The sequence below is a fragment of the Rutilus rutilus genome (assembly GCF_951802725.1).
Source record: "Rutilus rutilus genome assembly, chromosome: 11".
In the NCBI taxonomy this organism is placed as follows: Eukaryota; Metazoa; Chordata; class Actinopteri; order Cypriniformes; family Leuciscidae; genus Rutilus; species Rutilus rutilus.
The window spans coordinates 32,074,575-32,100,912 of NC_140216.1; the positions used below are offsets into that span (position 1 = coordinate 32,074,575).

The 26,338-nt window shown below is 38.0% G+C and overlaps 1 protein-coding gene across 5 annotated transcripts in view; it reads left to right on the forward strand.

The window, feature by feature from the left end:
- The window catches only part of oxr1b (oxidation resistance 1b), a 56,513-nt gene extending 31,304 nt beyond the window's left edge, over positions 1–25,209 (forward strand). For 2 of the 5 annotated variants that reach the window (XM_084423762.1, XM_084423764.1), the window contains 14 exons: positions 261–346; positions 3,944–4,051; positions 4,835–4,951; positions 7,942–8,085; positions 9,114–9,298; positions 9,489–10,162; positions 11,082–11,250; positions 16,736–16,904; positions 20,043–20,123; positions 22,343–22,462; positions 22,742–22,894; positions 23,060–23,155; positions 23,419–23,492; positions 23,573–24,599. In XM_084423762.1, coding sequence (XP_084279888.1) covers positions 261–346; positions 3,944–4,051; positions 4,835–4,951; positions 7,942–8,085; positions 9,114–9,298; positions 9,489–10,162; positions 11,082–11,250; positions 16,736–16,904; positions 20,043–20,123; positions 22,343–22,462; positions 22,742–22,894; positions 23,060–23,155; positions 23,419–23,492; positions 23,573–23,708 — 2,312 coding nt within the window. In that variant the 3' untranslated portion in view covers positions 23,709–24,599. Of the gene's footprint in view, positions 1–260; positions 347–3,943; positions 4,052–4,834; positions 4,952–7,941; positions 8,086–9,113; positions 9,299–9,488; positions 10,163–11,081; positions 11,251–16,735; positions 16,905–17,934; positions 18,132–20,042; positions 20,124–22,342; positions 22,463–22,741; positions 22,895–23,059; positions 23,156–23,418; positions 23,493–23,572 lie in introns of those variants that run through there. The other 3 variants (XM_084423763.1, XM_084423765.1, XM_084423766.1) reach the window with 3 other exon arrangements.
- Positions 25,210–26,338: the final 1,129 nt, after the last annotated feature.

Below are 26,338 nucleotides of genomic sequence, written 5' to 3' on the forward strand. Positions count from 1 at the left end.
TCCCAGTAGACCGGGGCCGGAGAGGTGTATCCAGGCACACAGTGATAGCCGAGAGCCACTCCCCTGTGTGTGTGTGTGTGTGTGTGTGTGTGTGGGCTGGCGGACTAACAAGCCTCCTCTCTCTCTCTGTCGCTCCGCGGCTGATGCTAATGGACGAGGGGTTGGGGGGGGGGGACAGACCGTGAGGAGTGCAGAGGAGATGAGAAGAGAGAGGAGGACCATGACTAGCGTAACCCACACTCTCCCTCGTTTACTTTCAGACACCGGGCAGAAAAAGAGTGCGCTGGAGAGGAAAGATGTCCGGAGGATATCCTTCCAGAGGCCCAAAGGCACCATGGAGTATGTGGTGAGTAGTAAGTGTTGTCTGTCTGATCCAGGTGGCTCTGTTTACATAATGCACCGGTGTGTGTGTGTGTGTGTGTGTGTGTGTGTGTGTGTGTGTGTGTGTGTGTTTGTCCGCTTGACTAAGGATGAATGTGTGTACACACAGCCGCATGTATGTAATTATGTTTGGGATGGAAATGTGAGCGTGCACATCAGGTATGATTCATTCCCGCTGCAGTGCTGTTCGTATGTTCTGCAGGAATGACTTTAATTGCTGTTTTTTCGTGGTACAGTAGTTTACCTGATGTATATTTGCAGGAGCGAAACAAGGTGTTGTGAAAGGAAAATATGTAAAGCGTGTAATAAAATGGCTAGATTAGGGGATTGCGGGACATCTTATTGTGTGAGCATTTAAAGTCTGTTCAGAAACATGCCTTTCTCCTGCCTTTTATCATTATAAATGATTTGAGAAAGATAGAGAGAAAGAGAAAGCGAGAGAAAGCTTTTCCATTTGCTCTTGAGATGACCTCAAATCAGGTGGTGACTTTCTCCATGGTAACAGTGGGATTGCCGGGGATGCTGGGAGACGAGGTGGCAGATCGCTGGTGCTTCTGTCAGCCTGCTGCCTTTTAGACAAACCTTTATGTGCACGGAACAGAGATTTATTTCGAAAGTCTGTGTGTGTACATACAGCACAGAGAATATATTATTTAATTTTTTTATAATTTTTTTATTTGTGTATGTTTATGTGTAGTTTATTATTTTTATTTATTTTTATTTTGTAAATGTAGTTCATTTTATCTAAATTATAGCAATGATCTGATTAAACTAATAAATAAAATATAATATAATAAAATAATATTATGACCAGTGTTATTTTAGTATTATTTATTTCCTTTTTGTATTGTTTCTGTTATAGTTTGTATTGATATTTTGCATTAGCTTTTATTTTTATATTTTCAGGTTTCGGTTTAATTTTTTTGTAATTTTTTTAGATGTTTTTGTAATTTTTTTTGTTCTTTTTAAATATTTAGATTTTTATATTCATATTTTATTTTCAGTTTTAGTTTTTTTTTTTATTTCCAGTTCATCATTTTATTGTTTCAACTACTTAAATTTCAGTTGTCAAGGCAATATTTCTCATTTTCATTACATTTTTTAAGTTTTTCATCTAAAATTAACATTTTATTTCAGCTTTATTTGTATTAACAAACATTTTTTAAATAGTTTTAGTTAACAATAATAACCCTGATCGGGATGGATTTTTTCAACCATTTTACTGCATGTTAAAAGGTTTTAAAATCTGATTTTACTTAAAGCATCTTAAATTTGAGCTACTACTCATGCAAGTAGTATACATTTTATAATATACTATGATATCAGTGTCAAAAGTAGATTTTTGTATTTTCTAAGAGAAAAAGAAAAAACGTGAGTGGTACCCTTGCAAAACTAGCTGCTATGATGCCTAAGGAATTGTGTGTGTTTTACAAGGTGTTGCTATGCAGTTGCTAAGGCAATCAGGGTGGTTTCTAGGTGAATGTTTATTGGTGTAGGTCAAAAGAGTCCACCACATATTTTCTATGATATTCACTCTGAATTTCTTTTAGGCTTTGGTCCCATTTTTGGAATTGTTTTGTTCATTTTATCATCCATCAGGGGAAAATCGTCTGATCACTTGAGAAAGTAATAGCTTTCTTCTCCTCAAAATGATAGTCTCATTCGTGTCTTCAGCACAAATGGTGCAGTGCAAGTTACATCCCAAATACTTAGTGTTGGGATATCGATGTCTGCCCTTTTCTATATTCCCTGGTCACTGAAAAAGTTGGAATGAAACTGCTATTAAGGCAATAAAAAGAATTTCCTGAAGTTTTAGCTGGAACTGTTTCTGTTTTGTAACCAAGCCCCCACCTTTCTCTTTCTTGTTGTCAGTGTTGTGAAACCGTACACTTCCCCTGTGTAATTGCACACCCTAATATCCACACTAACCAATCATAGTGATTTGTGGCCCTGTGACCACAGAGATTGATGGGCTTAATCAATCAATGCTCTTAGAGCTACACAGCGACTGTACTTCATTCCTCAGGTTATGATGAGATCCATGTACCTCATATGAGTTTTCATTCCATAGCACATATTGGAAGTGGGGTTTGCACGTGGATAGAAGATTTGATGAAAAACTGTAAGATATCTTTTGAAATAGACAGTGTATTACATCCCAAACAATTTGAAACTTTATTATTGTCACCTTGTGTTCATGTAGATGTTTGTTTATATGCGTGCGTGTGTGTGTGTGTGTCTGTGTAAAGTTTGGAATAAGTAAGTTTTTCGAAATAAGTCTCTTATTCTCATCAATGCTGCATTTTTTGATGGAAAATACTGTAAAAACAGTAATAGTGTGAAATATTATTGCAATTTAAAATAACTGTTTTATATTTTTATATATTTTAAAAGAGGAAAGGTAAATTTACAGCATTCATTACTCTGCTCTTCAGTGTCACATTACAAACACACACACACACACACACATATATATATAATATAATATGCAAATGTGTGTGAGACTCAGTGAAGGATGCCTCTAAAGGATAAATTGAATGCAGACGGAGAGATGGCTCTCAATTATTTATGTCCGGCTGTTGGACTGTAAGCGATACCCAATGAGAATCAATGATTTGGATCAGGTGACTGAGTGATCCGGTGATCTGAGATCCTGCCACCTGGGGATTTATCAAAACATACAAATGTCACATCTTGCAACTGCAAGGAGCCACCAGAGGATGAATTCCTCACTGTCGCCATTGCAGTAAACACACTCATGCATCATGCGGCCTGAATGTGCTGAATTATAATGTGTGTCTCGAGATAATGACTGAATTCACTGAATGCTTTTCTTTTTTTATGATTATGTAATTTCTATAGATGTTATGTTTCTTCAAACCATTTGTCAAACATTGTGGCACAAAGATGCTTTTGTTTTTATGGGGCGAGATATTTCTCAAAGCTTTTCAGACTCGAAGCCGACTCTATACGTCCCTCTGTGCGCTCTTTTGTGTGTTTAACCTGACATTTAGAGATTCAGAGATTCTTGAATGCTATTTGCATTCATCTCCCCATGGCATTGAAGGACAGATATTGTATGTTGAGAGAAGGTTAGCGCTCTGGCTTCAGCCACAATCAAACCATCAAAAAGATATTGATTTAACACCTGGTGAGTTAGAGCTTATATAAAGCTGTTTAGTTATGCATCTCACTATGTTTTTTGGACATACCCATTAGGTTTAAATGGACAAAATCACATTTAAACGGTCACATTTTAGCTGTTAGCTAGGACTTTTATTTTGTATTTTACATGCTACACACTGGATGAATGTAGCAATTTACGAAAATAAAATAATGCTGTTTTCTTTTTAATTGTACACTTTTTTTTCAGATGGATAGGAGACAAAGGGAACAGTAATTTTAGACGAATGCATTGGATGGTTTTCACTGGGGCCTTGATTTGCTGTTCCAACAGATTCAAATGCTTAGTCAGCCGTGTTACTTGGAAGCGGATGTCTTGATTTTAGAACTTTTTTTTAGCTAATAAAATGATATCTAACTTTTGTTTTTGTGTGCCTAGGTGGAGTCTCGGGACACACTCAACAGCATTGCGTTGAAGTTTGACACGACTCCCAACGAGCTCGTCCAGCTCAACAAACTCTTCTCTCGCGCTGTGGTTCCTGGCAAGGTACTGTATGGTGTAGTAATTTTCAGAGCAGATGGTCTCTATGTCCAGCTGAACTCTTCCAGTCAATTGCTTTTCCCAGTATCTAGTGTAGTAGGAGTAAGGTAAAAATAAAATGTGCCACCTCGAAATTCAAATGCCTTCTTAAAGGGATAGTTTACCCAAAAATGAAAATTCTTTCATCATTTACTCACCCTCAAATTGTTCCAAAGAATGTCGGTAACCAAACAGTCAGTTGGGCCCCATTGGCTTCCATAGTATGGGAAAAAATACTATGGAAGTCAATGGAGCCCATTAACTTTTTGGTTACCGACATTCTTCAAAATATATTTTTTGTGTTCAGCAGAAAAAAAAGAATTCATACAGGTTTGAAACAACTTGAGGGTGAGTAAATGATGGCAGAATTTTAATTTTTGGGTGAACTATCCCTTTAAGTAGCAAATTCATCTTGGTGCCTCCACAGTTTCACATTAACGAGCAGAGATATCGTGATCCTCAGGGTAAGAATTGAAACCATTTAAAACGGGGGAAATGTCCCGGAAAAAAGAACTGCATCTTTTGTAGAAGAATATACGTTCTATTTGTTCAGTAAACTGCTTCTTTGCTGAGTTTTGAATGGTAATTCATGCTCTCTGCTTTCTTTTGTCATTTGGTTTTGTTGGAGATCAAGCTAGCTGTCTGCTTGTTTCAATTCACTGATTTCATTCATTTGACTTGGCTAAAAGCCATTGCTGTTTGCATGTGAGATGATATAAATCTAAATTCTGAGTGTGTCTTGCTCTTCAGGTGCTGTACGTCCCTGACCCGGAATACATCTCCAGTGCAGAAAGCTCTCCCTCCCTCAGTCCCATCAGCCCCCTCTCCCTCACCTCTTCAGAGGCTGATCTCGAGAAGGCCACCACAGTAAGTGCCACCTCAGTCTTCATCCACAGCTGTCAGGGGGATTGTATAGCAAAAGAACAGGCTTATATTTGTCCTTTATCATTGTTTTAAATTGCACATGTATATGATTAAATGATTTTGCTTGCCAAGGTCTGGTCAGTTTCGCACAACTTGTTACTCAAGCAAGAAGAATCGCTTTTTATACTGTTCACCGCGTATGCGTTTTGACCCTTGAGCATGCATTGTTTTATGTACCTTTCTATTGTGAAGTCTAAAGATATTTTAGCTCATTGTGGTGTATAAGCATATTTTTCCATGATTTGGAACGGGAATGGGGAAATTCAATAATCCATGTAATAAGTTGAGTTTCATTAAGGGCCGTCCAGTTTAATAAGAAGACTTGCTCAGCTGAAAAACCAGCAAGTTATTAAGTGAAACTGCTTGGATCATTTCACACTAATGCTCTATGTCTACATTTATGCGATAGACCATGTGAAGTGAAACAGAAGTGCCATGGACTATCATTTTGCATAGCTTGCATTTTTACATCAGTTCAATTATTTTCCATTTACTTCAACCAGCTTTTTAATTTGTAGTCGCTAAGCCTGTCAAATTAAATTGGACAAGAGATCCAAATCAGTGGCCATACTTTACATGCTTCAGACATTTTAAAGACCTGCTTTCATATATGTATTTCTATTTATTTTAGTTGTTAGACTTTTTTTTTTACTTCTTTTTTGCCGCCCCTTTAAAAATCCTAGACTTGACCCACTGTATAACGCACATCTTATTACATTTACATTTACATTTATTCATTTAGCTGACGCTTTTATCCAAAGCGACTTACAATTGCTATATATGTCAGAGGTCGCACGCCTCTGGAGCAACTAGGGGTTAAGTGTCTTGCTCAGGGACACATTGGTGTCTCACAGTGGATTCGAACCCGGGTCTCTCACACCAAAGGCATGTGTCTTATCCATTGCGCCACACCACCATCTTATGTGTAATTCTTTATGTTTGTGTGTTTGAAACTCCATTCCCATCAATTATAATTCTATGAAAAGATAAAAGATATCATGCATGTTACAAACATCATGATGTTGAGTTTGGGTGGACTGTTTCTTTAATATCAGGCTCAGATAGTTTTGTGTCCACAAGGGGGTGGCGATGAATTTCCCTTTTGGGCACAGTTGTTATTCCTCTATGAAGCCAGAGATTCCAGTAATTGTTGTATTCAGACAAACTGCATTCCTCCCGGCTATGTTTGTCCCTAGTTGATGACAAATAAGAAGGAAGATATCTTGGAAAGATCACCATGGCTACTTTTAAGCTCTCATCTGTTCTTGTGTGGTTTAAGGGTCTAATTTATGTCCTGGGCTGCCATTTTGAGGTTGCCAAATGGATTGTGTCACCTCTGTTGGATTAGTGTGTGACTCAGTGTGTAGTTCCGGCTCCATATGGTCATGGATTTACTGGTCCCGCTGCCCAGTGCCAGAGATTCAGGGGTTTCATGATTGCATTTCCTCATGAGTCATCAATAGATAAAGCAAGCACATGCTTGTTCTAACTTCAAATGTATTCAGGTATCAACATGCATCTCACAAATAAGAATGCGCATTCATATCCCTGTAATTGTAATAGGCTGGAGAATTGACTGTTACATTGTCAGCACATTACACGAAAACACATGAATTCATGCAATATTCATGTAACTCAGTGCTGGCTTTTTTTGCTGATTATTCATACACAGTGGAGTGCATCTAAACTGTGCAGTCAATCACAGCAGCCATACATTTATATACTTGTCTACAGTCTGTACACATGTAATATTCATGTGTTGGGCCATCATGGCCTATCAGTTGTAGTTTTACATATGAGCATTTTTTGCTGGTTATGTTGAGGGCCAAATGTGACCCTGGATCAGAAAACCAGTCACATGTCGCACGGGTATATTTGTGGCAATAGCCAACAAAACATTGAATGGGTCAAAATTATCGATTTTTCTTTTATGCCAAGAATCATTAAGATTTTAAGTAAAGATCATGTTCCATGAAGATATTTTGTAAATTTACTACAGTAAATATGTAAAACATTTATTTTTGTGAGTGAATGCAGCACAATCGCGAACATAAATGGACAACTTTAAAGGCGATTTTCTCAATGTTTCGATTTTTTTGCATCCTCAGATTCCATATTTTCAAATAGGTGTATCTCGGTCAAATATTGTCCTATCCTAACAGACCATACATCAATGGAAAGCTATTTATTCAGCTTTCAGATTATGTATAAATCTCAATTTCAAAAAATGTACCCATGTGACTGGTTTTGTGGTCCAAGGTCACATATGTGTGCATCACTTGCTTGGTTGTGAACTCCTGTAAACAACCTGGTTTTCTTTTATTAGTGTTAAATGAGCAAGTGATGTTTGTTTGTTAAGTTATGAGAGGTTGCAGTGTGCTCTTGTTTCACAGAGCTCTTTGTGTGAGAAGTTGAAATATATTGAGCGAGGAGTCAAACGTGTGTTCCGTATTTGCAATTTTAGCTCAAATCCAAGAGTATCGGCTCAGGATTCTGCTGCAATGCATGTGAAATTTTGTAAAGCTAAAAGTAACTTTTTATATTCATTAGATCTGTATTATTGTGTCAGCACCAAGTGAGCGGTGGCTTTTCTTTTTCTTGTCCTATAATGAGCTCACACACATACAAACACACAAAGATGCTGACAGTCACTCAACCGGTGCAGAATCATGTTAGGAAACCTGCCTCCGTCTCCTTGGTTTCCGCCTGTCAGCCTTCTTATAGCAGAGAGCCCTCAAGGGATCTACCTTATGCCTTAATGGGTTGTTTTTTCCAAGCCTCCTTGTTATGATGACTGTGTGTGTGTGTGTGTTTATATGTGGGTGTGGGTGTTAGAGGACGTACCATGAGCTAAAGGTTGGGGCATATTCAGTGTGATGTGGCGAGGGCTACCTCTGATTGAGCTGTTTCTCACACCATCTTCATCCCACCAGGACTCAGATGATGTCCACCGGAGACACAGCTTATGTCACGGGCCCCCTCGACCAGCCAGAGTGGTGTCGTCCACCTCCGAGGAAGAAGAGGCTCTTACGGAAAAGTTCCTTAAAATGAACTGCAAATACATCACAGATGGCAAGGTGAGTGATTTCTGTGTGCAGATTCTGGCGCAGTGATTGTTTCTAGTCACTGGATTTACCAAAATTTGCCACATTTGTTTGTTAGAGGTCGTATTAGAAATATATACACTACCATAGAACTTAATACCCAAATTTGCACAGATGCATTAAATTGATCAAAAGAGACTGTAAAGACTTTAACATTGTCACAAAAGATTTAAATTTCAAACGCTGTTCTTATTCATCAAAGAATCCTGAACAAAAATGTGTCACGGTTTCGACAAAAATATTGAGCAGCACAACTGTTTTCACCATTGATAAAGAGAAGAAATGTAAAAAATATATAAAAAATATATTTGAAAATCTTACCTAACTTTTGAACAGTAGTGTGTATGTTCAGAAAAAACATAAATAAATACGAATGTATGTGTGTGTGTGTATGTATATGTATCTATATTTTTTCTGAACATTTAATCTATTAATGTACTTATATATTTCTTTATATATTTAGTGCTGTAAGTATATAAATATTTAGATAAATACATTTTATTTATAAAAAATTCAATTTCTGCTTTAGCATGTGTACTTGGCATTGTGTACTGCAAATTTCAATTTGCTTCAAAATGAATAATATTGCAAAATAAATAAATACATATTCCACTTTGATTATGTGAAATATATGGTACTTGTTACTTTGGGACGGACAGAAATTATGATCACAAAGTCTACAAACATTGTCACAAATTTTTACAGTATTTTTTGAGCAATCACTCATATAGGCTACATTTTCCATGCTGACCTATTATTGTGGTATCACTGATTTCAGATTTACCCCTAAACAGTGCATGAAAACCAAATCCAAAACATTGGTTGCATTTCATGTTGATCTCTTCCTGTCTAAGTGGATGGTTTGTGGCCAGAATAATCAATATGCAATAACAATATGTACTGATTTTTACTGTGATGATCATTCCTGGATATGTAAAAGAGTAGTGTATGGTCTACTGATTTGTCATTGCCATCTTTCTCCTCTGTTCTCAATCTTTTAGGGTATAGTAAGTGGTGTGCTTCTGGTAACTCCAAACAACGTCATGTTTGACCCTCATAAGTTGGACCGGCTGGTGCAGGAGCGAGGATGTGAGGAGTACGGGATCATGTGCCCGCTGGAGGAGGTGCAGTCCGCAGCCATGTGCAGGGAGATCACCGACATCAGGGTCCGAGAGCTCGTGCCACCGTAAGTTACTTAAGCGACACTTACTTGTACATAATTTTTGCTACAGATATGATAACTGCTATATGATCAGACAACCCCCTAGATTACTCTAGCAACTGCATAGCAACATGATAATAACCACTTTGATCACGTTAGCAGGGAAATGCAAGTCATATAGCAATGTGTCATGTTTTTTTTTTTGTCAACCCAGAGATCTAGAGCTTGAGCCTTCAATACCTGAGGTAAGCCATCTCAAGAGGGCAACACGTCTCAATGCAGGCGATGCGGCACACCGAATCCGCGAGACGGGCAACGACAGCACCAGTACGGCCCCTCGCAGCACGGAAGCCTCTCTGTCCGAAGACGTTTTTACCGAGTCAGAACTTTCTCCAGTCCGCGATGATCCCCTAGCAACATCTTCCGACGAGCTGCAGCAGATAAAGTCCTCTGGTGCGTCTTCTGAATCTGTGCAAACCATCAACCAGGCCGCCACAACCACTGAAGAACCTACCATGGATGACAAAAAGGATGTAAAAGAAGCTGTACAAAATACAGGAACTGAGGGAAGAGGATGGAGGGATGGTGGCATTGAGCAGAGTCTGAATGCCACAGGTTTATCCACTGAGGTGCTGTCTGAGAACGTTCTGGAGAATGCAGTGAGGGACCAACCTGCAGATGAGGCCAAATCCCGCACCACATCTGAGTCGCTTTGTTCGGACACTGTGGCTGTTGAGGATTTTGCAAAAGCCCATGAGTCACAGAAGAGCGTGGAAGCTCAGACTATGCAATCCACCAGTGATATGAAGGAAGGAGAACAAAAGATTTCCAATGATTTCACACCAGCTATTGAGCTTGGAGCAGACGAGGGACAGAGTACAGAGGAAGGTAACCTACTGTTAGCACATGTGACATGTGTTTAAGTCAACATGAAATCAAATTTGACACCATTACATGATCTTATTTGTACCTGATTCATCAGTTCATCATAAAAATTTGGTCCATATATATTGAAATATGTACTTTTTAAAGTATATTTATTTTTATGTTTATGTTTTTATTTATTTTGTTTATATGTATATATGGTAACACTATAATAAGGTTCATTAGTTAACATTAGATAATGTATTAACTAACATATCTATATCAACTAACCATGATCAATACAATTATTACTGTATTTGTTAATCTTTGTTAATGTTTTTTAATAAAAAATAGAGCTGTTCATTGCAAGTAGCGATACATCTGAAAAAGTAGTGGGAAATATCAAGATGCTATTGACAGATAATTTTTTGAGAAAGGATTTAAAAAAAAGTCTGAACTTCGAACATAGAAAATGCAAGTAAAATGGGTTGCAATGTTTCATGTTGACTTTAAGCTTATTTCTTATTGTAGCTCGCTCTCTCTTTCCCCAAGGATATTGCTTGAATAAAAGATATCCGATCCTTGATGACATAACATAACTTACAAATATATCGAAGTGTCAGCCTCCATTTGATCCTGCTGTATCACTGCTGCAGTCTAATGAGGATGTGGCACTAAAAAATATGCTGAAAGATACATTTTCAGTTAGTCGTGCAGGAGATCCACAGATTTAATTTGTTCCATTTATTTATTTCTCTCCAGCACACTAATAACATCAGCTCACTCAACATGACAGCTCATTTAGCATATGCTGCATCCAGCATGCATAAATATGCTACAATTTAGATTAATCAAAATGGGATGCAAGATTCATGTTTTAGTTTTACACGCTGAGATGACTATGAAAAACAGGTGCAGTTGTGCTGTTTGTTTCCTTTCCCAGTGGTGCCGTTGCCCAAAGGCAAGGAGAAGTCCAAGTCGCACAAGTTCCTGTGCCTGCGTGTTGGCAGAGCCATGCGGAAGACCTTTGTCTCCCACGCCAGTGCCTCAATGCTGCAGTACGCCCAAAGAGACAGGAAGCACGAGTACTGGTTCGCTGTTCCTTCTGAGAGGTCAGTGCTATTCCCAGTTTGCACTCCACTTTAAATGTCACTTTCCTGTACTGCCAAAATGGAATTGTTTACTGATTTACTGCTTCAGACCCAGGTGTAGGATCTAGGAAGTTCTTTAAAACATGCTTTAAAATGATGGGTAGGCCAGAATATTTGGCATCACCCCATGTTTCTCAACCCGCTTAATTTTTTAAGGAAAAAAACAATTGATAGACCGGTCTCTGCACCCATGACTTAAAGGGATATTTCACCGCTGGAAAGATGATTGTGTATTTAAATTGGGTCATTTATGTAGTAGAAATGTGAAATTATTTTAGAAGTTGGTGCCTTCTAGATTGAGAAAAGCCAGAAAATGTATTTTTGGCTCATGTGGATGAAAGACAACAACTCCCAGAATGCATTTGCTTTGCTGCCCTACAAGGCCACTCCCAAGCAACGCCCACCGGTTACAGAGGGCAGAAATGATACAACTAGGCTATTAGTTGACTCGAATCTGAAAAGACGTTGTTTTATCCTGAGATCCCCCTATGGGCGGGTTGAAAACATGCAGAACTAGCTCCTCCTACTGGCTGTAGTCTCTAACCTCTGGACTAAAAAAGCCTCCTGAGTTTTTTTTTCCAGACACACGATACAGAAATCTCTCGTCTCAGGGGGACATGAGGGAGGGAAGCACGGTCATTCGAAAATACTACCGGGTTTCTATTGATACAAAGCTTAATGCTAATCGGTGAAGTATCCCTTTAAGCACTAAAGCACCTAATAAAGCGCAGTGCGATTTGCTGTGAGCAGCCGCAACAAGGAAAAATTAAAACAAAAACAAAGCAGAAGAGGAGAGAGCAAAACCACTATAAAACTAAGCGAAATCACAATCATTATGCCCACCCGTATCCCCGGTCTAGTTTCTCCCAAGGTTTTTTTCTCCATTTCTGTCACCTGATGGAGTTTCGGTTCCTTGCCGCTGTCTCTGGCTTGCTTAGTTGGGGAACACTTAGTATTCAGCAATATTATTGATTTGACTTCACTGACTGACAGTATTGGATGAGAACTGAACTGAGCTGGATGATGATGAAATCACTGTTTTCTGCAGAACTGTTTTATACAGTGCTATGCATAAGTTTAGACACCCATACTAAATTTGACTAAAAAGAGGAATAAAAAATCATCTTTTGGAAACTGAACTTAATGCCTTAATTTAAAAAATTAGGAAAAATCCAACCTTTAAGGACACCAATTTTCTTTGTGAATGAATAATGTATCGTAAATAAATAAATGTTCTTCCTTAAAATACAGGGTGCATAAGTTTGGACACCCCTATGTTAAATTCCCATAGAGGCAGGCAGATTTTTATTTTTAAAGGCCAGTTACTTCATGGATCCAGGATACTATGCATCCTGATAAAGTTCCCTTGGCCTTTGGAATTAAAATAGCCCCACATCATCACATTGCCTTCACCATACCTAGAGATTGGCATGGTTTTATTTCAGTTAGCCTAATAGCTAGTTTGATTTGCATTGAGAGATGATCTTATGGAAAGTACCCCATGCCAATCTCTAGGTATGGTGAAGGCTATGTGATTATATGGGGCTATTTTAATTCCAAAGGCCAAGGGAACTTTATCAGGATGCTTAGTATCCTAAACAAAAAATTCAATAAAAATACTTAAAAATAAAAATCTGCCTGCCTCTATAGGAATTTAACATAGGGGTGTCCAAACTTATGCACCCTGTATTTTAAGGAAGAACATTTATTTATTTACGATACATTATTCATTCACAAAGAAAATTGGTGTCCTTAAAGGTTGGATTTTTCCAAATTTTTTAAATATAGGCATTAAGTTCAATTTCCAAAAGATGATTTTTTATTCCTCTTTTTAGTCAACTTTAGCATGGGTGTCTAAACTTATGCATAGCACTGTAACTGAATTGAATTCATTTCATATTTGATGATCTTTACACAGTTATTGAACGGAAATGAATCAACACTGATCTGATTTCAGCTGAATAATGACTGTGTACTGTTGTCTTTTTAGAGCTGCTTTACTGCAGAATTTAATTCTTTTTGCATCATTGAATCATTATTTTCAATTCAATTCACATTTATTTGTATAGCACTTTTCACTATACATATTGTTTTAAAGCAGCTTTACAGAAAATGTATGTCTACATTACAATTTAGAGTGATCTGTTATCAGAGGTGACCTTGTCCAAGTTATGGTTTTCAGAAATGTACATATACAAATTGTGCAGTTCGCTAATAATGCATTAATTTAAACAATGTATTAATTTAAGGCAGAAAAAATAAGCTCATTGAAGTAATGAATACATTACTGTCTATTACTGTAAAGCTGTTTTGAAACAATCTTTTTTTTTTTTTTTTGTGCTAGAAATAAAGGTGACAGTTTTCAAACATTGATAATAATAAAAATGTTTTAAAAAAGCACCAAATCAGCATATTAGAAGGATTTCTGAAGGATCATGTGACAGTGAAGAATTGAGTTTTAAATTGTAATAACACGTCACAATATGTTTGATCAAATAAGTGAACATAAGAGACTTCGTTCAAAAAATTATTGACAGTCTTAAAGGAGAACTCCGGTCAATTTTAACATTGAGCTCATTTTTTTGTACATTTGGAGTGCTGTCAGTACAGAGAACAATGACAAAAATCGGTGTTGCCTACATCGTGTTATCCTCTTTTTAAAATTTGCACCCTGTTGACTTCAATGGGGCAATGTTTAAACCTGCTTTTAGCCTCTTAACATCCTTGATGTGTCATTACAAGTGCACCAGCCATGTGAGTGATTCCTTCGGGGTGAACATGGGTTAATCTGACTGCAGTAGATGTGAAAGATATGAATAAAAATGATGTTTATTCAGCCAGCGCACATACCTGTATTTACATCCTGTTTTCGGTCGAAGTCCACAGTAATCGATTGTCGAGTTCACGCGCATAGGTTTAGTATCTATGATCACGCGCGTGAACTCGACAATCGATTACTGTGGACTTCGACCGAAAACAGGATGTAAATCTCTATGATGTAAATACAGGTATGAGCGCTGGCTGAATAAAGATAATTTTTATCATTATCTTTCACATCTACTGCAGTCAGATTAACCAGCGTTCACCCCGAAGGAATCACTCACATGACCTGTGCACTTGTAATGACACATCAAGGATGTTAAGAGGCTAAAAGCAGGTTTAAAACTTGCCCCACTGAAGTCAACAGGGTGCAGATTTTAAAAAGAGGATAACACGGTGTAGGCAACACCGATTTTTGTCGTTGTTCTCTGTATTGACAGCACTCCAAATGTACAAAAAAATGAGCTCAATGTTAAAATTGACCGGAGTTCTCCTTTAACAACCCCAAACTTTTGAAGTCCACTTATATTACTGTATTTTCATGCACAAAAAACAGTGATTTAGTTTTGCGGTTATAATTTTTTCACCCTGTCTATGATCCTAAATGGATTGTTTTTACTGCTTTCCTCCTTGAAACCTCTTTAAATACTGGCTAAACTTTATACATGTGATGTCAAAACAGTAAGCGAGGGTTTCAATAAATGGTCTTGGTGACCTGGGCCGGGAGTGTTTGCACAGCAGCTCTATTATAATATAAGAGTAATATATTTACCATGACATGACATGAGGGATAGCTTGTGCTTATCATTAAGAATCTAAGTACATGAATCTGCTAGTTTATCCTATGTCAGTCCTTTAGTCTTTCTGGGAATGAGATCTATCTGGTGACTCTAGAAATGACTGAGGCTAATTACCTGACCTACTAATCTGAATGTTCAAAAGCAAAGCCTTATGTAATCCGTCACAGAATCTGTTACTTCTGTATAATACAGCTATTCAGCCACAGTCAGACAGATTTAAGAGAGATTTGCATGCTGCATATGTGGGTTTTCATCTCCAAACTGAATTATGCATGGATCGAGGTTTTTCCTGGAGCAATAAATCAATATAATTAGCTAAAACGACATCATCTCGAACAGATGAGAGTTCTGGAATGTGATTCCACATTTATGATCATAAAAGAAAATCAAATATGACGTTTAAAAAGTTGCTTTGTACTGCGTAACGTTTGCGTTCTGTCTGACGTTTGCTTTCTGTGATGTGTGAAAAAGCGTAATTTCACCCTGTGTCTGTTTGACTTTGTTTAGTCTTCTGACATTTCCGCTCATTTGACCTATGGTGTTTATATATAGCGTAAGTTTTGCATGCTTGGTTTTTGTGATTTAACTTTGTATTTGAGAGTTCTATAGTTCACACATGGTTCACAACCTCCATCTTGACCTATTAAACTCACACAAACCGTGTCTGCGTTCGTGCCAGAGTTGCATCCATGGATAAGATGTCTCATTAAGTATCAGAGATGTGGCTATGGGAAGGCCAGCACAAATAACTGCTCTACTGTTGTCTGACCCAGTTTGGTGGCCAGTCTCATGATCCATTTGAGATATGATAAGGGTCCATTTGATCATTTCTGAACCGCAAAGTTAGCCATGTTAGCTGGAAAACACATACTTACGTACGTCTCATAGGCTGTAAGCTTTGCCACATGTCCCCATGAGTCGCCTGGTCCAAAGCTCTCCATAACCAGATCATCGTGTGCAGGCATATGTGTGTCTGAGCTTGTGCATGTCTGTATGTGTGTGTTTATGGTTGCAGTTCTTTGTAAATGATCTCTCAACATCAGAGCCATTTGCTATAGCAGGACTACAGGACAGGGTTTCATCACTGTCAACATGGCGTAATCACCTATAAGTTGCTGTTGAAATATACCATTATAAATTGAACAGAGCAATCAAGGAAAGTGGTATATCAGACTACAGACATGCATTGTGGTTGATTTAGATGTCAGTATAGACCTGGACCATATTTTAAGTTGTTTATACAAAACGTGTATTATAATGTATGGCGCTTTACACAAGCTTCCTACACTTTCTGACTAAAATAAGAAACACTAGAAAAAGTCCTATCCTATCCTGTAGAGATACTATAGAGATTTCCATGACTTGTGCTAAGTGCTCCTAGTGCTATTTTAAAGGGTTCCTAATTTTGTTTTGGAGGTCTTCTAGGTTTACATGCATCCAATATCAAAAAACACTTTAATTTTCTCATAATATACATTGCACATCACCTTATTTCTCAAAGAGTCTGAAAACGGTTCGTTTGAGATTCAGTCTCTCTAAACCCCTCCTTTCCGCTAGAATACTCTGCTCTGATTGGTCAGACGGCCCATCTGTTGTGATTGGTCTATCGCTCGCAGCATGTGTCGGAAACGAAACGCCTATTACCATATCTGAATTTCAGCTCCAGAGGCTTCCTTTTATTTTTCATTTAGTAAAAAACACATCTAACAGTCATGGACACTGGAGCACAGTATTTTATTAATGGGCAATTTTAAAGTATTAGGATACCAACGACCTGATCTACACCGTATAAACCCTATACCTATTTTTGTGTGTGTTTCCTGTAGGTCGGACCACCTGTATGCGTTCTTTGTCCAGTGGACCCCTGATGTGTACGGTGAAGGGCTGAGCGGAGTGACCCGAGAGCCTGGGTTTGTAGTGGTTAAAAAGAACCAGGATGCTGAGAGCGGGGAGCACGACAAACCAGTGCCTGATATCACGTTCAAGGACTGGGAGGTATGAACAACAACTACTGTAAGATAACAAGCCTTAACCTGTAATAATACATATAAATAAATAAATAATAGATTAATCATCTATTAACTGTCAATTCTACTAGTTTATGACTAAAAACCTAGAATGCATTCATGCAATATATTTAAATATTATAATTTTAATTATTTATAATGTGATTTATTTGATTGTCATAAATATTAATACTGATGTTAATTAATGCACGTGTTTTTAATTGATATGTGTGTATTGTGTGGCTTTAATAATTAGGCTGATGTTTTTGTCGCAGTTGTGTTGTCATAGACATGTGATCATGAATATGCTTACGTGATGTTTATGTTCTCTCCCGAACACATGAGCCTGTTATTCACAGCAGCATTGGACCGTGTGTGTATGTGTGTCTTTTTATTTCTTTTTGTCCTATTCAGCCACTTCAACCCATGTTTATGCACATAATAACATTGAGTTTGAATGCATGCTTGTTCCTGTTGCCAGTCATTGTCAATGTCTATTTAATATCTTGTTGCAGTGTCTTATGTTCATAATAACATCTTTTCCTTTCAAAGGATGTGATGAACTGGTATGTAATGTCTTTTTTTCGTTGAAATGTGTGTTTGGCTTGGCTGTTACTGTATTGAGTGTTTGTCTGCAAATGGACACGATCATTTCATCATCCCTCTTAAACCACTTATAGACTTCAGTGAGCAAGACCATCTGACTGATAAATGTGGATTATGCATTTAAGTCAAGATAAAAAGTGTGAAAACTCCACGGAGAAGATAAAGACAACAATAGTTAATTGCCCAATAGTGATGATACAGATATATAAATATATAATCAAGCCCTGTTTTTATTAAAATTTTCCAGCTCTCAGCAAGCCATTTTTCTAGGCTACATAAAAATGTGTTTTTATTTATAATATCTTCCAGATAGCTATTTGGCTATTATTTATAAAATATGACTCAAGCCCTGTTATCAGGGCTGGCCAGAGGGGAGGCCACATGAGTTCATGTTTTTCTGCTGCCCTGCCATCCTATTGGTCCCTGTGGGATATAAACAGCACAAAGCCTCTAGTTCACTTCTAAAAGTGTCTGTACTTCAGTGAGTCCACGTGGATACTAAATATTGGATATACACCTGCATATCTTGGGGCTTTCAGCAGAAGTGATGTTTTTCTCCAGAAGAATTAAGGAGGGATGTCAGCTAACGCCTAAATACAGCTTTGGCCTGGTAAAAAACGACCCCTGTGTTTCTAATGTTTGTGTGTGGATGAGTGACTTGTGCAGAAGCGCACTTGACATGCATATGGAGTGTGGTTATGTATCAAGCAGCTGTAGCTTTCTAGGCTTAGTAACTGACGTAATTTAAACATGACAGTAAAGTCTGCAGTGCAGACACTTTTTTGCTGTAGCCTAGCATACTTATACTATGCAGTTGCATACCGTGCGATATGTATTAAGTAGCTTAATGTTAAGTTAATATTTCATTTCGTGTGTACCATAGGCCTATATGATTTACGCAGTTTTGCTATAAATTAATAAAACCGCAACACCCGATATTTTGTCGATATTTTTTCCACATGAAAAATGTATCCTTCCGAGTGTCACCTTTTAAAAGTTTTGTGTTATGTTTATTACAATGAATCGGATCGCAACGAAATGAAACTGCACGCACAGATTTCCGTTGCGTTGCGTTTAGTTTCTTTGAACGCAAGTCTATTTTACCCTGTTGACATGTTGAAAACGCAACGCTCTTGTGACGCGTGACGATGTAAACAGACTTTTTGCAGCACCGCACGATTACGTTATTTTTCATTAGTGGCGATTTTAAATCGAAATACTACCTCCTTATTATAGTTACATGAGAAAAAGCTTTTTTTTCCCCCTCTCTTTAAAAAAAACCCTGTACTTGGCTGTTTTTATGATGAAAGCTGCAAAAACATGTTAAGAGCATTAGCCTTGTAGCCTATGCATAGATTGCATAAATGCTAAAGCATGCTTTCTGTTTGTAGGAGTTAAAAACCCAATGGCATTTCTAGGATAGGGCATTTGGTTATATGAGGGTGGGCAAATGAAATGAATAGTTCACTTAAAAATGAAAATTCTGTCATCATTTACTCACCCTTAATGTTTCAACCTGTATAAATGTCTTTCTTTTGCTGAACACAAAGGAAGATATTTTGAAGAATGTTGGTAATCATTCAGTTGATAGACCCCATTGACTTCCATAGTAGGACAAAAAATACTATGGAAGTCAATGGGGTCCATCAACTGTTTGTTTGGTTACTGGCATTCTTCAAAATGTTTGTGTTCAGCAGAAGAAAGAAATTCATACAGGTTTGAAACAACTTGAGGGTGAGTAAATGATGACAGGACTTTTTATTTTATTTTATTTTTTTAAGTGGACCAAAGAGTTCTGGGCGATGTGTTTTTTTTTTTTTTTTTTTTTTTTTAACAATTTTAGCTGTAGCCTATATTAGTGAATTTACTTTGGGTCTTATTTACATCGGGTATTATATGCATATGCTTTCATTTTATTATGTGATATCTCTAGAGTGGATTGCAGATGTGAGCAAATATGCTTCATAAATGCATAATACTTTCAAAATATTAAACATATCAGAGAAAAAATCTATGCAGACAGCTGACCCATAGCCACACCTCTTGTTACACCCATGTCATAGTGTAAAATTCTATATTTCAGCTTTGAAAACACTGTTTTATATTGCTTTGCGGCATGACATACTAATGAGCAGCTGGTCTGTGGACATTGCAGATGTCTTTTCTGTCTTTGAGATGGTGCTGTTTGATCTCGTCAGGTGAATCCTGTTAGATTAAACTGATTCGCGGCACATGAGACCTGACTGCAGCTGTCTGCGTAAACACATGAGTCAAGAGGGAATTAAAGTGTTTTTCTCAGTCATTTAGTGGTTATATATTGCAGTTTTTGTTTTGGACTTCTCATTTAGGTTGTGCAAAGAAAGTAAATGTCTTGATATTACTAACATGTCCCTTCCTCCATTTCCAATTGATCATTTTAAGCAGAAGAGAAGTGTGTCACGTAACTTCTGTCCCCTAACATGCTAATTCTTTGGTGTCGGGCTGTTTCTCATGCAACACCACTATTCTGTCTGTGCATTAGGTAGTATCTGTGACTGAGTATTACCGGCGGATAGATGCTCTAAAGAGTGAGGACCTGCGCTCGCTCTGCAAACGTCTTCAGGTGCCACACGCTCAACTCCACACAAACCATCACAAAGGCCACATCATGTCTGCCGATCAAGGAACATTAACTACAACATGAACTGACAGTTACTGTCAGAGTATCATCACGTATGATTCTACCAATATCAGATTTTTCACAAATTGAATGAAAGAAGACTATTCTACTGTTTGATCTAAGTAAGAATGCATTACTGTCTGTATTACAGAATTTGTTCCCCTTGATCAGCAGATTGCACTGGTCTTTATGTGGAGTGTGGAATAATAAAACTGGCCCTGAGTTGAGATATAGCCGTTTTAATATGAGATGACACTTAAAGGCTGATAGAGTTTCTGCAGTAGTACTGAAATTGGATATCTGGATGACAGGATGGGTTTTCGACGGCTTGAATATGAGGAAGCAGTAAAAAAGCAAATAAAGTTTGATAGTAATTAGTCACATGCTGTCCGCCAGAGACCCTTTCAGAAGGGTTTAATCAAGTATCCATGCATTTGACTGCAGTGCTTGTTCTGACAGTATTCATCACACTATTAAAGTCAACATGAAATTACAATAAAACCGATTTTCTTTATTAATAAATTGGTACTGTGTCTGATTCGTCACTGCATATTGTTCCAATGACCTTTCTGTACTCTTTAATCAAAATTTAATAACTTACAATTATATTATTATATCAATTATTTATTTTTTAGATTTTAACAATAATAATTTGCTCCACCTTTTCCCCCTGATGTCACCAAGGCTGTGTTGATGGTAAATGGGGTTAGTTCACCCAAAAGAAAATTGTCATAATTTGCTCACCCTCATGTTTTTCCAAATCCATTAGACTTTTGTTCAGCTTCAGAACACAAATGAAGGTATTTTTTTAATGAAATCTCAGATTTCTGTCCCTCCATTGAAAGTCTATTCACCCAAAACTCTGAAGCTTAAAAACGTTCATAAAGAGATTGTAAAAAACCCAAATGAATCAAGCAGTTTAATCAAAGTCTTTTAAAGAGACATGATTGCTTTATACGACAAACCGATTTAATTTAGGATTTTATTAGCATATAAACCTGATCATTTGTGTTCTGAAGATTAAGGGAAAGTCTAATGGGTTTGGAATGACACGAGGGTGAGTAATTGATGACAGTTTTCATTTTTCGGTGAACTATCCCTTTAACTATGTAGGCACTATTGGAAAGTAAATGTTGTAGGAAATGCAGACTTTCTAATAGTTATTACATTAGCCAGAATTAAATAAGTGGTCAAGCTTGTATGATTGACGTACAATGGATTGCGAGTCTCATTTCATGTTGATTTTAAAGGAAAAAACATTCCTAAAAAGTGTGTTGATGAGGTCTTGCTAACCCTATTCCCTGCTAACATGAAAACAGTGCAAACATCCAAGAATGCAAGGCTTTATTGAGCACACTGTTCTAACTATACTAAAAAACCTATATCAGCTCCAAGTCTGATGTTTGTGGATGGAAAATTGTCATGTGGTCCTTGGATATTTGCCATGGTTTGCATTGCTGTTGAGGAACTACCCTGTTTTCCTGCTAACCTTTATCCCTGTGCTTAACTACAGTTATACTTTTCATTCCTTAACCTGAGAGATAAGCCTTCCCAATGTAAGACCCTTTGTAAACATTCTCCTGCCAGCCAAATCTCGCTGACCTCCATCCATCCATCCATCTTCCTCTGTCTACATCAGTTAGGTTGTACTGATGTAGAAACACACATTACCAGATTTAAAGCCTGATTCTTTTGGCTGATAAATGTGTGTCGCTGTAAGCTTCACTCCTCACATCCTGTAGTGCGACTTTCTCCTTTATTGAGCTGTACTGTTTATGATGCCCTCTGTGACTGGACATGATACTATTTCAAAATTTTGCAGGTGTTTTCTTACTTTGAGAGTACTGTTTATTTAGCATTATAGATAGCTCTGATATTGATGATTCCATTTACCTGCAGGATAGATAGATAGATAGATAGATAGATAGATAGATAGATAGATTGATTGATTGATTGATTGATTGATTGATTGATTGATTGATTGATTGATTGATTGATTGATTGATTGATTGATCGATCGATAGAGAAAGAAAGCGGACCATAAATATAGAGGCTAAACCACATAGTTGTGCTCTCTCAATGTAAGACAATATTTGTGAAATTTTGGGGAAAGCAAATGATGGGACTATGTTTATCAGTCCTTTTTTCTTTCTTTTAATCAGATCACAACCAAGGAAGAGGTGAACTCCAAACACATGGTGAAGAGTGAGCCAGAACCCGAATCTTTCAGGCCCAGTCTGAACGAGCCCAGTGACCTGCTGCAACCCGATCAAATCGAGAAGGCAAGCTATAGTTTATTTTGGTCCATATCTATGTTGACCTCATCATATTCAACTCTGATGCACTATTGAGTAAGGAACCACTCCTTCATCTTTTAGATACTGCTCATGGGACTTCCATGACATTTTCATTGTCTACCTGTGGCATTTCAGTCATATAATTGGCTCCCAGAGGCCCTTATTTTTAGTATACCTTAAAGTTTCTTCCCAAGTGCCTTTTCTGTGCTGTCCTGATCCTTTGGGGGCTTTTCTTTACTTCTGACCTTTTATTCTAATCCTCAGCTGGCCAAGCACCTCCCACCCAGGACGATCGGCTATCCCTGGTCCCTGGCGTTCAGCACGTCCAAACACGGCATGAGCATCAAGAGCCTGTATCGCACCATGCAGAGCCAGGACTCCCCGGTTCTCATGGTGATCAAGGACAGTGATGGACAGGTATGCTTGAGCTTTTGCATTTTAGCTGAAGTGTATGGTTTTACATAATTGTTTTTGGAAATCTGTTTGTGTAGATTGTGAAGATTGTGTAATTCTCTAAATCATAGGTTTCACAGCATGTAGTTCATTAAATATTCAAACAATCTTTTGGCTTATTTTCGGCAGCTGTTTGGAGCTCTTGCTTCAGAGCCATTTAAAGTCAGTGACGGCTTCTATGGCACCGGAGAGACCTTCGTTTTCAGCTTCAGTCCAGACTTAGAGGTGGGAATACATGAATAGATTAAGTGTAGATGTAGATCTTAGATGAAGGTTATGTATAGTTTAGTTTTATTTATGTATGTTAGAGGCATTAATAGTATTATAATGTCGTTTTTTATATTTTATTGAATATTTAATTTAAAGTGTATGTGTGTTTGTGCATGTGTGTGTGTGTATATTTACAGTATATACTTATTGTATGTCTTTGTATATTGTCTGTTCCTGCCTTGACTGTTAACATTGCTAAGCAACTTGAACCTTTCTAGGTTTTCAAATGGACTGGTGACAATATGTTCTTCATCAAAGGAGATATGGATTCCTTAGCTTTTGGTGGTGGAGGGTATGTAAAGAGAATAAGTTGCCATACACTTCATTAATTACTGACTTAATGTCTAAATACATTTTTAATTCTCCTTTCAGTGGTGAATTTGGCCTGTGGTTGGATGGCGACCTCTATCATGGCAGAACTCACTCATGTAAGACCTTTGGAAATCCAATGCTCTCGAAAACGGAGGATTTCTATGTGCAAGACATTGAAATATGGTCCTTTGAATAACACCCCCCTACCTCCCCCCATCCACCACCACCACCACCACCTCCTCACAGACTCGGTACAAAATATACAGGGGTAACGAGGCCACATCACTAAACCCCCATAACTGATTGTACACCCTCCACTTGGCTCCTAAGAAGCCCAGATAGAGGCAGAGCAGATAAACAGTGTACATTGCACTTAATTTATGGAAATGGTCAGCATGGGGGGGTTCTTCATCGTTGGTGTCCCAACGAAAGTTTCATATGAACACATTTTTACCCATTTGCTGCCTGAGGTCCTCTAGTCTTGAGGATAAGGAAGGGCGCTAATGGCTGTTCCAGAATGTTTCCAAAAGAAATGTAGCTCCAGACTTTCCCAGGAGTCATAAAGCATTGGGTTTTAAGTCCTACTACCTTCATCACCTGTAGCATTGCATCTATTTTAAGCACTTTTAATATCTAACCTTAAAACCCCTGTTTTTAAAATGTCTTGTCTGTGCGCTCACACAGGCTCTATATAACCAAACACCACTACTTAATGTAATATTCAGTACCGTGTTGCTGTAAAAATGTGGTGTAACATGCAATTTAACGTGTGGTGCCCTTTCCATATTAATATGCTTTCCTGTAAGTTCTTTGATCTGTCTGGAAGTGCTGTAGTTACGCCAGGAGAAACATGTTTTAGGAAGCCTTTCTCGGGGGCGGGGCATCTGAAGGAATATATATACATATATAAATACATATAGCAATTATATATTTATACCTTTATTAGTGTACTGTGTACATAACTACTTCCAATATTGCTGTTATGTGTGACAGTGATATGGTTTGCGCTACTGTCTTTGAAGTATAATCTCAGTTGTACATTTTCCTTGTAAATTTCTCCCAATAAATACATTTCTATATGCACACGACATTAACGCTAATCCAATGTGAACGTGGAGTTGTCGGCTGGGAGTTTTCATCAGGTAACCGGTCTCTTGAGACTGGCTCATCTCGTCGGTGGTAACCTGGGAACCATATATAAGGTGACCTGGGCGTTCGAGGGTGATGAAATGACTGGTGCAACCAGAGCTCATGGATGACAGCGATGATGAGAACGCCTGTTACTGCAACATTTACAGAGAGCCACACAAAGAGGCACATCGACACAAGTTGCAGAGACACAGAGAAAATTGATGGGGAAATGGCTCTTTTTGCAGTATTATGATGACTTGAAGTTTAAGCCCAGAGATGCCAATTTGTCATTGTGGCCAGCTGAAAACATGCCCAAACATTTGACCCGACTGCGCGCGTCTGTTGTCAGAGCAGGCGTAGCGCTGTGAAGGTCTGATGCTCTCTGCATGCCCTGAGATCGTAGAGCTGAAGGACTCGGGACGCCCCTCTGGGGCCACCTGCACATTTCTGGTCTTCCAGTATTTGATGGCCGTGTGGAAGCTCAAAGAAATGTCATTAATCCCCTCAAAGATCCCTAACAGATTATGTATTAATGTATTAATCACAATAAAGTCTATGTAATAATGGTGTTTTTGTGTGTATGTGTGTGTGCATTAAGAAGAGAGAAATAAAAAGTAAAGGTGTGGTTACGTTTACCGTGGCTTGGCAAAATTTTCAATTGGAATTCACGTGTTTTTCCCTATGAAGATTTTCCATTAAGATCCAAATGGTCTCACAAATTGCCACGTCGACCAGCAGAAAGCTTCTTGTTTTGAAGATGACCCCTGAGTGAGCGTTGCTCCATGCATTGCTACACTTATGACAACAAACCTTTTTTTGCCACCAAAATTTTGCTAATTTGACCAATTCTTGAATTATGGTTACGTTTACCATTGCTCAGCGTAATTTTGCATGCAAAATCCAGTTTCAATAGGAATTCACACGACTGAAAATGTACACATAAGCATGAAAAAATTCCCAATGAGGATTTTGCATCAGGATCCAAATGGTATTGTGGTACTGTTACTGTTAACCAACAGAAAGCTGGTTTGGTTGGTTTGAAGATGTCCTGCATGTGAGCAGTGCTTTGTGCATTGCTACACTATTGACAATGTTAGGGGTTAACAGTTTAGGACCCGACGTTTGAATGAAGACCCGGAGTCAGAATTATAATAAATTGAAGAAAAGTTTTACTGAAGATAGTTTGCAGTTTCATCAGCAGAAGTTCAGCTTCAAGACTCACACAGGAGTTCGTAGGCCGCCCCGCTTACAGTTACAAAGATCACAGCAGTTATACCATTTCCAAGGTCTAAGCTACGTCATTGCTTACAGGTTTAATGATTCTCATTGGCTAAGAAATAGATAAACATAGTAATTTTCCACACATATACAGATAGACTGAAGCATATCTCCATAGATTATGCAGCTGACACTCCGACCCTGAAGTCAGGCATGTCGTGACCTTCCAGGTCGCAGATTTGGGTTGCTGGGTGCCAGCATGTCCAGAACAACAACTCAAGTCAATCTCCAATAATGCAGTTGTTCCTTAACCTGTAACCAAGAAGACTAACACACACACCAACACGGTTCCAAGGATGGATTTGGCCAGGCTCTAACTATAAACAGGAGCCTCGTCTCAAAACATCAAGATAACAAGTTCTTTCTCTATAGGACACTTTAGTCTAAATGGAAAATATAGGCTTTAACTGAGAAATG